At 47.8% G+C, this 15350-nt stretch overlaps 1 protein-coding gene and 1 non-coding gene across 3 annotated transcripts; both read right to left on the bottom strand.

Moving 5' to 3' along the window:
* Positions 1–4: 4 nt before the first annotated feature.
* CWF19L1 (CWF19 like cell cycle control factor 1) lies at positions 5–14225 on the bottom strand. 2 transcript variants are annotated; one of them, XM_062603087.1, is made up of 14 exons: positions 14123–14225; positions 13881–13965; positions 13190–13268; positions 11480–11581; positions 9947–10161; positions 8965–9083; positions 8193–8277; positions 7222–7362; positions 5301–5412; positions 3667–3746; positions 2575–2784; positions 1701–1820; positions 315–412; positions 5–242 (listed from the first exon to the last, which is right to left on the bottom strand). In XM_062603087.1, exons 1-14 carry the CDS (start codon positions 14212–14214, stop codon positions 98–100), a joined length of 1683 nt encoding a protein of 560 aa, XP_062459071.1. In that variant the 5' UTR covers positions 14215–14225; the 3' UTR covers positions 5–97. The 2 variants fall into 2 exon arrangements, with proteins under 2 accessions (XP_062459071.1, XP_062459075.1); XM_062603091.1 differs by lacking the exons at positions 8193–8277; positions 9947–10161; positions 11480–11581; ... (1 more) ...; positions 13881–13965; positions 14123–14225.
* LOC134155908 (small nucleolar RNA SNORA12) lies at positions 1984–2125 on the bottom strand. The gene has a single exon (XR_009961769.1). It is a non-coding gene; the product is annotated as a small nucleolar RNA SNORA12 (small nucleolar RNA).
* Positions 14226–15350: the final 1125 nt, after the last annotated feature.

Here is a 15350-nt window from a genome sequence, read left to right as displayed (position 1 = left end):
GCGCCACCGGCAACTCCGCCTTTATTGACACGTCACCGCGCGCGACCGCCCGCCCGCCAATGGCCGCGCGTCTTCCACCGCCGCTTTAGCGCCGCCGTCAGGCCCGGAGGGCGAAGTCGAAGGGCTGGAAGTCGCGGCGGAAGGCGCGGGCCTGCGCCATCTCCTCCGCCCGCTCCGCCTCGCAGCGCCGCCAGTCGGCCCGGTGCGGTATCGCCAGCACCGCCTCGCTCGCCAGCACCGCCCTGCAAGCACAGCCCGCGTCAGCGCCGCCAGCCGCCGGCACGGGCAGCAGGGGAAGGGGGTCAGGCACCGACCTGCCGAAGTGCAGCGGGAAGGGGCCGCGGATCCGGTGGAAGAGCTTCTCGCCCGTGTCCAGCTCCACGTAGAAGTAGGGCGTCCCGGAGCGGGCCACCTGAGGGGGAGAGGAGGGGACAGGGGAACCCGGTGTGGCCTCCCGCCAGCACTCCGGGAGGGCGGTGCTGGACAGAGCTGGGGGATCCTGGCCAGAGGGGTCATTTGTTTAGAGAGGCAACTGGGCAAATCCAACCAGCTCACAGACACCAGCGTCAATGGGTGACATCAAACCACACCTCCCAAGGGCCGATGAAGGGATGGGTCACTCACTCTGCTGCAATGATACACACACAGACTCAGAGAATCCCAGACTGGTTTGGGTTGGAAGGAACCATAAAGCTCATCCAGTTCCAACCGCCTGCCATGGACAGGGACACCTTCCACTAGAGCAGGTTGCTCCAAGCCCCTGTGTCCAACCTGGCCTTGAACACTGCCAGGGATGGGGCAGCCACAGCTACACTCATATTTCTCAGATGAGAAATCAGCCCCAAAGCTACCAAAACGGGTATCAATGGCTGTAATGACATACAGACCCCTGTGCACGTTATTTCTCCCTCCTGCTGCAGACCAGTCTCTCTGTGATCACTTAGCACAAAAAACAACCCAAGTGTCAGTACTGACTCATTTTTCTGATGTAAGACAAAGGTTTGCTTAAAATTCTTACGCAAGGGAACCTAAAAACTGGTGTGCAGTGCCATTGAAAGAAGGTTGGTGTCTGGTGTCCTATGGTGACAGGCTGAGAGAGCTGGGCTTGCCCAGCCTGGAAAAGAGAAGGCTGGAAAAGAGAAGGAAAAAAGAAGGGGAGACCTTAGAGCAGCTCCAGTGCCTAAAGGGATATAGGAAACCTGGAGAGGGGCTTTGGACAAAGGCCTGTAGGGATAGGACAAAGGCTTACCCTGCCAGAGGGGAGACTGAGATGAGCTCTTAGGCAGAAGCTCTTCCCTGTGAGGGTGCTGAGGCGCTGGCACAGGGTGCCCAGAGAAGCTGTGGCTGCCCCATCCCTGGCAGTGTTCAAGGCCAGGTTGGACACAGGGGCTTGGAGCACCCTGCTCTAGTGGAAGGTGTCCCTGCCCATTGCAGGGGGCTGGGACTGGATGAGCTTTAAGGTACCTTCAACCCAAACCAGTCTGGGATTCTATGAATTCACCAAGCCCTACACACAGCTGGAAAAATTTTCAGATTGGGAACACATCTGTTGTTCACAGAAAGGTCACCTGGAGCAGAATACATCTGATATATCTCCATATCAAGTTGCCTCCAACAGCTTAACTCTGCCACACACACAGTGCTCTCAGAGGAACTAGACAGGGCAGAAGGAAAGTAACAGGTGAAATCTTGTCTCATACTTGCGTGATATCCGAGTGCTCTGGGATTTCTAATAATTCAATCTTTTGTTTCTGTGCCTGTGCAATAAAAGACTCTTTAATGTCTTCGGCAGTACAGCGGTCCAATGGGACAGGAATCACCTGGAGAAGGAGGACAACATTTTCATAAAAGAAGGCAAGACAAAACAAAGCACCTGCTGAAAGCTATCAATCCATCACTGGAGCTTTGCTCCTCAGTACTGCTCAGCATCATCAAACAAGACAGGGGAGACCTGTCTGTACAGGCTTAAACTTATGAGGCATTTTCTGTAGGAGCTGAACAAGAAGCTGAAAACTAAAAGCTTGTAAAAGTTCTCAGCACAGCCTTCTCCTTTCTGATCTCTGTGGTAGTTTAAGGCCGCTCTGACACAGTTACAGACCTGCCAAATACAGAAACCACCACAATAGATCCCTGCACGATTGACACACAAGGACAAAAACTCAAAGGGCTGGTACTGGCTGGCAGTGACCAGAGCTCTGCATTTATCTTTAGATTTTCAGCCTATTTCAGTTACAAAAGTGAGCACCACAGTTTATGTGCCAGCGTGAGCAATGTCTTGCCATTTATCTATAAACTTCATGGGCTTTTTAATCAGTTCCATGCAGGGAAAATTTTTCCTCACCCATTCAACACAACCAACATTGTGCTGCTGAAACAGGAAGAATAAAGGACTCTGGCAGAACCAGCACGCTGGTTTTAGTTTTGCTCTGGCTCTATCTGTCAGTAGGACGACTTCTCTCCATACTCCAGGAAGGCATAATATAAGGAGGGAAATTTGAAGGTAAGCTTTCTCTTTCAGTTCATTTGCAGGTAAGTGCAAGCTTATACTCTCCTGGGGTGACACTAAAATCATACCTGTAACTGCAGATGCTGACTCTTATAGTTTCTTTCAAATAAGACATATCTCTTTCCCTTGCTTCTGAAAAATTCCTTTAGGGCAGACTTGTACTTGGTCACTTCTTCCACCACCTCTGAAGACAAGTCAACCACTGACTGATAGTGCCCAATGGGCAAAATCAAGACGTGATCAGGTAATAAACCACCTTTGGCCAGGGCAAGATAGCACTAGAGTGAAACAATACACACCAGTTACTCACTGCAAGCAACACTTACTTACCATGCTATGGAAATTTACTCTCTGATTGCATTCTGAGTATCCCCCATCCTAGCAATTTGCCTCAGGAACAGGAAAGTCTTCCTTTCTATGTCACTTATTAGGGATTGTGTATAAGCAATTTATTAATTACTAGAGGAATGAGAAAGAGAGAAAAAAATATCATCATCTGAATACCAGAGAATGCCTCATCTGCAGGAAAGTATGGCTACATACTGCTACACAGTATGGCTACAATTTCTCACTATGACAAGAAAAGCCACTTGAAAATTGTTAACAGCTCTTAAAATAAGCCTGTGGCCAAACCTGTAGCAGTTTGAGGTGGATTATGCAACACAGGAACAATAACTTTAAGCAAAATTAATACACCAATCAGTGAATTAATCTCCAAGATGTCAACTTTAAAGCTATCTTGTCTTCTGTTCAATGTGTATGTACCAAAACTGGAACCAATCATCCCAGGGACATCTGGCATAACTCCTGATAGTGCATCCTGCTGCCAAAGCAGCTCCCAGTTTACACTGAGTTCACACTGGAAAAGTTCTGCCAGATGGTATCATAAGCAAACCCTGAGGGCTGGCAACAGCAAAGTGTTCTTGCACTGTAATCCAGCTCTGCTGCCAGAGCAAACCTGCTTGATTTTTTAAGACTTTACATAGTTATGTCTTTTGTAGGGGAGATGTGAAGAAACTGAAATTCAAACCAAGAGTCAGCTGCAAATAAAGTTTGGTTGTTTTCTTTTTAAAGATTACAATTGGGATTGATGTTTTATATTGCCATGTCTTAGCACGTTTCTGCCATCATGCAGCAAAGAACATGCTCTGGGTACTTACATGTGTGCCAATACTAACAACCAAGTGCTTCTCCACTTCTGGACTGGCGAGGCAGAACCAGCAGGGCCCCGAGGGCTGTGCTTTATTAGGAAAGGAAAGAGAAAGCACAAGGCTTAATTGTCAGACCAAGGAATGGAACAAGATGAAGAGGAGTCACCCTTTGCCAGCCACCCCTCCCAGGTGATAAAGTGCTGAAGATGTCAGGACATCTGGAAGCAGCTCTCATCAGAGAACTGGTGAGTCTGGGAAATTCCAGCGAGAAAGGAGGTGGTGGCAGTCAAGTCCTTGCTGAGAGCATTCTCAGACTGCTCCGATTTCACGGAAGAGCACTAATTCCACGATTTTAGTGCTTACTGGTCAGTAGTAACAAAGCAGCAGCAAATTTAAACAAAAAAATCAAAACAAGGTAAAATTACTGCACAGGTAAAGGCAAGGACAGGCACTTGTCACTTCTGGTCTATGCATCACACTCACCTGGATTCACACACAAACTGTGATACCTGAGCTGATGTTTAATGTAAGTTGATGGCATTGATAAGCTACCTTAAGGTCAAACACTGTATTTGTGTCCTCTGCAGGCTGTGTATGTGAACACACAAGCAGTTTTGCAAATGCAATACACATGACAGGGTGTCCAAGAACTGCAGAAAACCAAACACCCAATTCTGAGGTTCATTTCTGAGCAAAACAGCATTAACAGGGCTCTCTTCTCACAACAAACTCCAGAGACTTTGGAAGTTGGATAGGTACAGTGGCACACTATGTCTTGCAGAAGTGATGGCAGAAAACAAGAAACCCCACACACATTCCTTCATCAAAACTGCCATCACAGCCAGTTGTGCCTCTGCAGGCACATACAGAGCAATGGCACTGCACTCGAGTATAATTTAGCATGTGGACTGTTATGTGCAAAGACTATGCAAAGAGTTTGGAAATCTAATAAATAAAAAACAACAACTCAGTCCTATGTAACAAAGGCAACCAGACTTACCTACCAGGGGCATTTCTGAAGAATGTTTTCTTACCCACTGGCAGAGGGAACAGCTTTCAGAGGAACAAAAGAGGGGCTGACACCTGCATTTATGTCTTAAGACTGACATTTCTAAAGATCCATGCTTGCAGTAACACTGGCACTGGGAAGTCATGATTCTTAAAGATTTCATTTTGACTTCTTCAAGTCAGGCAAACTCTAATGAGATTTACAGCACAGAAACAGAGGTAATAGAAGGGCTTCCTTTCTTCCTAGTTCATTAATACTTTGTCAACTCACAGCACAGAACAACTGAAGTGGTGTTTCAAGAACTCATTGGCACCATGAACCAGCCTCCTGTGGTCCCTCTGAAAGGAAATATGCTGCTTTGTGAAACTGCATCTTGTCATGTTCAGCTCAACTGCAACCACCACAGATCCAACTAGTTTTTAAACTATGCTTTTGACTTGTCTTCCATCTATTGATTGCCAGGTTTGTAGGAAACAAGAAACCCTTCATTCATCTGTATTCCCACAGCATCCGGTGTAGTGACAGAGCGTGCTGACAAGCTGACATCCACAGTTCAACAGCTTGGGATAAATGAAGAGTGAGATGGTCCAATGCCTCAAGGGAAGAGCTTTGGTAAAAGCATCTACATACTTACGGGGTTTTTTGGCTTGCTTAGGTTGGGAGTTCCCTCCCTCTTTCCCATCTGAGGGACGTTTCTTCCCCTGATGCTTGCTCAAATCAAAGAAAAACTGACAAGCTGATTCTTCCTGTTTAGAAAATGAAAACCAAAGCCAAGATTACAACTGTGCCACAGACAGTCACAGTATGTACTATAATTTGCTTTTTTTCCTTAGGAGGTGTGTAACTACCTTTAAAAAGCATCAACAGCAAAAGCATTAATATCCTGGAAGAGAATGAATTGACCTTTCCCAGTAATGCAGCAGCTTAACTTCAGGCTGAGTATTTCCCCCTACACCAGTGATCTTACAGTTTAGTTTATCTACATTACATTAAGACACATGGACATAGCTCTTCACATGTCTGCATTAGCAGAGTATCCCACTATTCTTGGAGGACAAAACATGCTCTGCATAGGGAAATAATCTGAGTCTCTACACCTGAACATATCCACTTGCCTGACAATCAAGTTACCAAGTTGGCAAGTCACATCTTCTGACACCAACAGCAGATTGTTCAGGCCCAGGAAGGTAACCTCCTCTCAGGAGGAGCAGATGATATTTAAAGGAGCGTGGAGTTGGTTACTTAGGACACTTGAGGAAAAAACAATTGTACTCAACACCTAGCTCACCACATTGAGAGATACAGTGGAAATGCAACACCAGAAGAAGTAGCACCTGAGAAGCCAGCAATCTAAGGGAGAAAACTGGGGTCCAACTTCGAAGGACTACCTTTCAGTCTACAAGCTTATGAGAGTAAGACCATGTGTGCTGAGATACTGATCGGGAACAGTCCTGACAAGGAGGCAAATCTAAATACAGCATCACCATGCAGACCTGCAATCAGAATCATAGATTGGTTTGAGTTGGAAGGGACCTTTAAAGACCTTCTAGTTCCAACCCCTCCTGCAATGAGCAGGGACACCTTTCACTAGAAGAGATTGCTCCAAGCCCCTGTGTCCAACCTGGCCTTGAACACTGCCAGGGATGGGGCAGCCCCAGCTTCTCTGGGCACCCTGTGCCAGCGCCTCAGCACCCTCACTGTAAAAAAAAATTTTCCATGTCTAGTCTGAATTCCCACTCTTTAGTGTAAAACAATTAACTCTTAACCTATTAACCCTATTAAAAAGTCTGTCCCTTTCTCATAAGCCCTCTTTAAGTATCAAAAGGCCACCAGGGACTCTTCATTAGGGACTAATGATAGGACAAAGGTGATGGATTCAAACTAAAACAGGGGAAGTTCAGATTAGATATATGGAAAAAGTTCTTCCCTGTGAGGGTGCTGAGGCTCTGGCACAGGGTGCCCAGAGAAGCTGTGGCTGCCCCATCCCTGGCAGTGCTCAAGGCCAGGTTGGACAGAGCCTTGGGTGACATGGTCTAGTGTGAGGTGTCCCTGCGCATAGCAGGGGGTTGGAACTGGATGATCTTAAGGTCCTTTCCAACCCAAACTAGTTTACAATTCTATGATAATAAGGTCCCCCTGGAGTCTTCTCTTTTCCAGGCTGAACAACCCCACCTTTCTTTCCTCACAGGAGAGGTGCTCCATCCCTCTGAACATTTCTGTGGTCCTTCTCTAGGCCCTCTCAACAGGTCCGTGTCTTTCCTGTACTGAGGACTCCAGAGCTGGATGCAGGACTGCAGGTGAGGTCTCACCACAGGAGAGCAGAGGGGCAGAATCACCTCCCTGGACCTGCTGGCCACACTCCTTTGGATGAAGCCCAAGATACGGTTGGCTTAACAAGGGGCACAGAATAACAAACTCCCATGCAATCTGGTTGATGCAAATTGTTTACACAGAATCCTGTAGTGTTTTGGACAGAAATATCCTCATGTTAAAGCCAAATGCTGTTCTAAGCAACCTGAACACAGAGAGTCACATGAAGGAAAATGCAGCAGTACCTCTGCACACAGGAATGCTTTGCTCTTCTGTGCCTCCTTCTGTGATTTTCGGTATGGATTTTCAGTGGTGTCCTGTGGCTGTTTCACTAGCTCTGCAGGGTCCATCAAGCTCATTGGCACAATGCTGAATGCATAGAGATACTAAAACAAAAACAGATGGCTCAGATGCAAGAAGCTTTTGCCATGACCGCAACTCTGAAGAGGTCACCTGTAAACAGCCACCCTGAAACAGTAACACACAACTTAGAACTGCAAGAACTCAGCAAACTGGTCTTAAAGCTAAGGCAGGACATGAAAAACACACTCCCTGTGCTAGTTTCCCACCCAGGGCAACCAAGAGTTTATGGAGTGCTTCTCCCTTCACTTTAAGGAAGATCTTTTTGAAGAGCAGCAGCATATCCTAATTGAAGAAGAAACAACCTTCATCCTTGCCTGTTTCCAGGCCTTCTTTGTATGCAGAATTCCCGGATCCTTTTTGCTACCAGGCCTGGCTCCTATGCCTTCTTAACACTAGCAAGCTGTCCTTTTATACCAAAACACTGTAACTTTCTTAAGGGTAGAAAAGAAGCAAGCTAAAAAGAAAAAAAAACTCACACAAAAAACCAGCCCCTTCCTATCCCAGAAGTTAGCTATTTTCAGTGATTTGTAAGGGCTCCTTTGGAATTTCACTTCCTTCTATGTAAAGCAGCTGGGAAAAAGGAAGAAACAGCAGCTTTCTATCCAGTTTCTTCTGCAGCTGTCTTCACAGCTACGTGCCATTTCACCAGGCAGAGAAGAACAGTGGTGCCCCGGAACACATCTTACCCTTCTGACATGATGGGCAACAGGTATTTGTTACTCAAGTGAGACTGATCCTTCCACTTCAGTCAAGCTTTAAGGTGATCAACTCTGTCCTCTAGCTAGCCAAAGCTGGGCTTACTGCCACATTTCCTGCACTTGAGAAAAGAAGAAACATTCAAGAGTGGCAGTACCTTTTTCTTGCTTGTATTGCCAACGTCAGCAAGTGCAATGAACCTGCTCACATGCTGTGGGGTCTCCTGTAACACTGTGTGGTTTCTGTAAGGAAGCAAAACATGACTCTACTGGCATATACAATATGGAAAAGGACAGTGGGCAAACCACGTGTCATCCATGAAGTTACTCAGACAGCATGTTAGCCACATACAGTCTTTGGCCAAAAACAAGGGGGCTAGAGGAAAGACTTGTGAGATCTAACAGCAAACAGCTACACAGACCAAAATGGCATCTCATTGCAGTGCAAATACAGAGGTGAGAGAACAATTCACTAGTCTGAGAACAGCTACACCTTTAAAGTGTTTCCTATGGAAAGGATAATAATCTTAGCCAACATCAACACAACAGCTTCAGTTTTATTTTTAAGTTGTTCTGATACCTGCATTATGTCAGTAGTCACGTTTTATACACAGAATTCCAACACCACTCTTTTCACCACAGAACAGCCTTTCCATGATACATTTTCAGAGATACACCCCTGCATTAGGCAGAACACTGTTTAAATATGACTAAGGGCAGCTAACCTGGCATCAGATTCACAGCAAGGTACTTGGACTGCACAGTTTGAGGCAGCAGGGATTAAACTAGTAAAATTCATCTGAGAAGCAATCTTGACCATGTGTTGGGGCTAGGTGACTTCATAAAGTTCTTCTGAAGTTGTCCTCCTGTTTTCTTTAAAACTTGAACTCCTACTAGACAAGAAATGAGATTTCACATGGTCCTACAAACCTGTAAGGAAGTCTTTCATAATAGGCCTTCTCCAGGGCAGCAAAGTGGTACCTTGGTTTAAGACTTGCAGCTAGATCAGATACTAACTTGGAGCCACATTTCTTGGTATCTATTTCTCCCTGCAAAATACAAACCAAGTTTTATTTTAAAAACAACTGTCAGATTGCACTGAAAACTAAGTTTTATACAGAACTGCATGCTGGAAATGCAGAGACTGACTATAGGGGTCACCATGCCCTGGAAGGGGAAAATAAAGTCAGAAGGGCTTGATCTCTTATCACCAACCAGAGCCTGCTCATTTATCCCATTATGTGTACTCAGGGTTTGCCTCCACTCGTGTCATCAATCCAAGTTGGTTTTATTTTCTTTTCTCCTGGTCTTGTGAAGCCAGCAGCGCAGAGTGCGTGTGGCAATCACCAAGAGATGCCAAAATCATTAAAACAACTTCTGACCACATATCCAGAGGGACAAAGCTCTAGTGCATGAATAAAGTAAGTACAAAAGCTCTGAGGTTTCCTTCAGAAGCAAAATTTTATCCCACTCCCATGAGAGAGAGAAGCCAGAGCAAAACAAAACACAACCAAAGAGCAGACTTCAAATCATTTCCTTGCTTCAAGGCTCTTGTACTGTCTTTTTCCTATTAGTCTTAGACTGAGAAGCGAAGTAAGAAAAGGGCAGAAGAAGAAAGATGTTCAGGAACAGCCCATGTTTGTTATACCTTGTCATCTTTGGTAAAAGTAGAGGGCATGAGACGCTGACCTGGGAGACATCTGTCACAGCCCTGCATCGCAGCAGCAGGACAGGCACTAATCTACTCTCAAGAAAACAGTTTTCCTCTCTGTGCTCCATTCTACTGCCCCTGAAGTGGGAATGGCAGAGGGGAAGAAATGGTCCAATAGCCCAAACTGTCACAGCAAGCAGAAAGACAATCCTTTGTTAAATCCATCTGGAAACCCATTCCACCAGAAACCAGAACACTTACCGCACTGTTGGCAAAAGTCCCCACATCTCTGGGCCAGGGGGATGTCAGCAATATATCCACACCTTTGAAGTTTGGTGTTGACAACAAAGATGTTTTCAGTTCTGCCACATCCTTTGCACTAAAACTGTAGGCAGGAGCCGGCTCACACTGGGACTCAGTGCCACTCAGGTATGCGATCTGCAGGCCAGAAGAACCACTGTAAAGACCTCGGCGACCTGCATGAATACACAGACATGAACTTGAGATGTAGACACTCTAAGTAATCTCTTACTCATGAGATAGGTAAAGGTCCAAATTCAGCAGTCCTGCCTTACTTCTGCTGGGACTTCCCTTACAGACACCTCATTTTCTATGCCCATAAACTCATGAGACCCCACCTGGAGCACTGTGTGCAGTTCTAGTGTCCTCAGCATAAGAAGGACATGGAGCTGTGGGAACAAGTCCAGAGGAGGCCATGAGGATGATCAGGGGCTGGAGCACCTCCTGTATGAAGACAGGCTGAGAAATTTGGGGCTGTTCAGCCTGGAGAAGAGAAGGCTGCGTGGAGACCTTGGAGCAGCTTCCAGCGTTTGAAGGGAGCCTACAAGGATGCTGGGGAGGGATTCTTCATCAGGGACTGCAGTGATAGGACAAGGGGTGATGGGTTCAAACTGAAATAGGGGAAGTTCAGGTTAGATATAAGGAAAAAGCTTTTCCCTGTGAGGGTGCTGAGGAGCTGGCACAGCGAAGAGAAGGCCAGAGAAGCTGTGGCTTCCCCATCCCTGGCAGTGTTCAAGGCCAGGTTGGACTCAAGGGCTTGGAGCAACCTGCTCTAGCAGAAGGTGTCCCTGCCCGTGGCAGGGGGTTGGAACTGGATGAACTTTAAGGTCCCTTCCAACACAAACCAGTCTGGCATTCATGAAACTATAGCAAAGACAGGTTTTAGTACAATGACTCAAATCCAACCCTGCCTACAGAGAAGCAGCTGTTCAGTCAACCCTCAGTCTTCTCTCCTCATTGCTATCTTGTTTCCCAAAAATGAACCCATATCAAAAGCTCAGTAAAAAAAGTCAATTGCAAGTGTCTTCACTCATTATACTTTCTGTCAGGTGGCACTGTAGAAAGGAACAAGGTTCTCCTTTTAGCTTTGCTACAGCTTCATTGCCTTTAAAGATGACACTTCTTACCTCTGCTACCCCCGTACAGCCACAGAGCATAGCAAAATCATACTTCAAGTACTTTCCCATACAAAGACAGGCACGCTATGAGAATAAGATATTCCCAATGAAGAGGCTCTTTCAACCACTATTCCTTCTGGTTAGCAAGTTCAGTGTTAGAAACCAACAGAAAAGCAGGGTTCTCTTTCACATTATACACAGAATTGTATCAGCCTTTTACCATAGAGCTCAGTTCCAGTCTGAATCCCAGAATGTGAAATGCACCTTAAAATTCCCAGAAAAAGGAAGGAGCTTTGAAGTGGGAAGATCAGAAAACATTCATGAAAGCACCTCCAGGTAAATGCACACACATTATCACAAAGCACCTGCAACTTACCTAAATAAGTGATGTTCTCAGCTAGCTCACAGCCACTGACATCTGGGAAATAGCTCACAGTCTCCTGGTCGTTCGCACCAAGCACATAGGTTGGAATTGGAGCTGAGGAAGAAAACCACATGCACTCAGCACAAGTTCAGTCCATGTTTACTAGGAATCCCAGCAGGTCCCAACACCACTCCTCTGCAGTGTGACAAGGAGCAGTAAGTACAGGACAAGAAACCTTCCTTCAAAGTAAGTACCCAAGCCTCCTGTTTGCACAGATGCATACAGCACCAGCTGATAATAACCTCTAACTACAACTCACTCCACTGCCTACACAAGAAGGTCAGCTCCAAAATGATCCATAGGCCCAAAAACATAGGTCTTCCCTAGGGCAATGCTAAGTAAAGACCAGAGCACAGGATCACCTGGTGAGTTAGTTTAAGTTGATCTAAATTCATAAGGGTATCAAAAACCTGCAAACCATTGATACTTTAGGTGAAAACTCCAAGTTCAACAGCTCTTTGATACAGTTGGTAGAAGAACTTATTGCATGACTTCATCTAGACCTGGTGGACAGAACTAATGAGAGAAAAAGAGCAATGGGAAGTACCAGGTTTAATTCCTCTATGGCTTTAATTTCTCCAAACACCACAATTTGAATGTTTAAAAGCTTTTAGAAGTGAGAAAAAAACAACTGATGTCAGAGACACCTCCTGTGGCTTTCCTGGCACAACAGCAAGCTGGTCAACAGGTCCTAACCTTTCCACTGAATAGAAGCCAGTGACAGCTCCCTGTTTAAGAAGGGAGCAGCAATACAGCAGATCTGCTACAGCTGCTGTTACGCTGTTGCTCCCAAAGTTAGAAGATACAATTGTAGAACAGAGCTTGAAAACTTCCTGAATGGCTTAAAACCAAAATGAAGTGATGTGAACCTTACTTCTATCTACATGCATATAGGTGAGGTTATAAGCTACAGGTGTTTTCAACAGCTCAAAGGGTAAGGACAATTCAAGATGAGGAAAAATGCATCAGTCCAGGGAAGACTTTGCTGTTAACACTCACTCTTCTTCCTGTGTGCACTGGGGAGCTTCCCCAGGGAGCCAAGTTTAAACCAGTAACAATTCTCCTTATATTCTCATAGCAACAGAAACACAAGGAAGCACACCCTGCCATGGTAAGCGGCAAAGAGGACAATCTTTATGCAGATGGCCCTCACAGACAAGCAGCGGATAAATGGAGGGATGCAGTAGCAGAGAGGAAGTGGAAAGCAGGAGTCCCAGCTCCTTACTTGTTTGCCACGTCAGCAAGAGCCAGAGTAGCACTGAAGGGGAAAGAGGAACACTACAAATGCTCATGAGGTAGCATCTCCCTTACAAAAGGGGTGTGGGAAGAGGCAAAGGACACCACACAGGACCTTTCACATTCACAGCCATGAAAACATCTCCAATGCAAGGGCTGTGGGGACTGAGGAGGAACTGACAAACCCCTCTCCTTTGGAAAAGCTTGTGATCTTCATGGCTGAAGAACAGAGACACTCACACCACCAGCACCTCTGCTTTCCCCTTTTCTCCTTGTGACTGATTGCAGGGAGGGGAAGCACAGCATTGCTTTAACACAATATGTTTAACTGCAAGTTCTGACTTCAAAAGCACACTGAGATGAGACAGCGAAGTGGGTCACAAAGCATTGCCATCACTGGCACCCAGAGCAAGGAGCCTTCCTTACCTTTCTTGGCGCCTGTGCAATACTCTGCCCATTCCGCCTCAGAAGTAGAGCCAAAAAAATTCCCAACACACAAAAGCATCTAAAAACATCAGATAAAGGGAGAGTTGCCATTTGACCAAAGACAGGACACATGCAACACTGCTGCTGGCATGCTGTGCTGTCAGAACACTGTGCCATGCATCACCCGAGCAGTGAAAGGGAAAGAGCCAGCAATGGGAGAGGATCTGAAGGACCAGCCCCTGGCAAGGGAGGATCCCAACACCCAGCTCTGGGGCCACCGCACCCAGAAGCCGCCACGGGCAGGGACTACCATGCCCTGAGGGTCACCATCCACAGGGAGCCACCAGATCCTGGGGAACGCCGAGCCCACGGGACACCGTCACCAAGGGGCCCTCACATGTAGTTCCAAGACAAGGGAGAACGGTTTCATTCCTGGCTGTGCACGGCGGTGCTGACGGCAAGAACCGTGCCCTGTGGGACTGGGGTCTGAAGTCCCCCCCGAACACGGAATCATGGAATGATTTGGGGTGGACAGAGAGGGAAGAGCGTGGCTCCGGGCACCAACACCCGCCTCAGCCCGTGTTAAACCCACCCCGTGACACCCGTGCGTGGTCCCTGCCCGAGCCACCCCAAAGCCGCCGTTCACCCGCACGGTTCCACCCCGCGCCCCCAGCCCGCCGCAGACCCTTACATCGAAGGGGCCGCTCTTGCTCTGGATGGCCCGGACCCGTCCGAAGAGAGCCTCCAGCCTCCCCTCCACATCGCCACACGCCAGCCTGCGGGACACGGCGAGTCAGAGGCCGCCTCAGCACGGCCCGGGCCCGCCGCGCTTCAGCGGCCTCCTCCCGCCCCGCCCCGCCCCGCTCCCTCCCGTCCCGTCCCGTCCCGTCCCGTCCCGTCCCGTCCCGTCCCGTCCCTTCCCGCCTCACTCACACTCGCAGCGGCGGCGCCGCCATCGCGGAAGCGCTCGACCCAATTCCCGCCTGTTCCGGCTGCGCAGCGCAAAGCGCTTCCAGAGGGGGCATGGCGCTTCCGGGCGGGCCTGAGGGGAGCGCAGCCTCAGCACCGAGGGAGCTGCCCGTGCCTTGGGAAAGGACCGGAACGGGGGAGGCTCTGAAGGACCGGTCCCCACAAGGGAGGGTCTCAGTGCCCGGGGTCAGCGTGCCCTGAGGAACACCGTCCATAGGGAGCCATCAGATCCTGTGGTGCCTGTGGTGACGGTCCCCAAGGGACCAGCACATGTGCTGGGCATGTAATGACGTTGCCGGGTTCCCCTGCAGTGGTTTAAAACCAAGATCAAAACAACAACCAAACCCTCTTCCTGCTTGTGATGGACAGCACGGAGATGCGTGGAATGCCTGGTAGCGTCACACGCACAGCGTAAAGAAGTCCAGGGTTTGGAAAAGGCAAATGGGGCTGTCAAAACAGCCTGAGATGAGTTTGTTTAAATAACTCTTACTAACAGCCTTGCTCAGCAAGCCTACCAGTGTGGGCAGGCAGAGGGTGGGAACACAGCAGAGCTGCTTCTCAGAGTCTGGAGAAACGGGTTGAACAGATGGGTTTGCCCTTCAAGGTGTGTGATTCCATGGTTTCTCTATGAAGTTAGACCCAAGCAAATAACAGGATGTTGCCTCTAGGGTGCAATCACAGAATGGAATAGACAACCAGGCTGGAAAACCCCTTTAAGCTCCTCCAGTCCAACTGTTCCCCAGCACTGCCAAGGCCACCACTAACCCATAGCACTGAGGGCCTCGTCTCCATGGTGTGTGAACACTTGCAGGGACGGTGGCTCCATGAATAAGCCCAGCCAGTAACTCAGAACCACACAGCCACTGGCTTACTCCCTGGCTTCTTCACCCCTGTCCTGCTCCCAGAGGGATGGGGAGGAGAATCGAAGGAACGTAACTCCCATGGGTTGAGATAAGAACAGTCCAGTAACTAAGGTATAACACAGACCACTGCTGCTACCACCAATAATAATAATGGTGAGGGAAATAACAAGGGAAGAGAACACAACCACTCACCACCTGCCAACCGATACCGAGCCCAACCCTAGCAGTGATCTAACCCTTCTGTGTAACTGCCCCCAGTTTATATACTGGGCATGATGTGCTGTGGTATGGAATACCCCTTTGGTCAGTTTGGGTCAGGTGTCCTGTCT

This window comes from Pezoporus occidentalis, unplaced genomic scaffold (assembly GCF_034315485.1).
Source record: "Pezoporus occidentalis ecotype Australia unplaced genomic scaffold, CSIRO_AGI_Poc_V1 ctg118, whole genome shotgun sequence".
NCBI classification, from domain to species: Eukaryota; Metazoa; Chordata; class Aves; order Psittaciformes; family Psittacidae; genus Pezoporus; species Pezoporus occidentalis.
The sequence above is the reverse complement of the archived record's forward strand: the minus strand, read 5'-3'. Positions and strand labels throughout refer to the sequence as shown.

What these genes read in the sequence shown, in the direction of transcription:
- CWF19L1 (XM_062603087.1), bottom strand. Translation starts at nt 14,214, where the DNA reads ATGCCCCCTCTGGAAGCGCTTTGCGCTGCGCAGCCGGAACAGGCGGGA. An exon ending in TGAGAACATCACTTATTTAG is followed by an intron (nt 10,162 to 11,479) that starts GTAAGTTGCAGG and finishes GTATTCATGCAG; the next exon opens with GTCGCCGAGGTCTTTACAGT. An exon ending in TTCCCGCTGCACTTCGGCAG is followed by an intron (nt 243 to 314) that starts GTCGGTGCCTGA and finishes CTGTGCTTGCAG; the next exon opens with GGCGGTGCTGGCGAGCGAGG.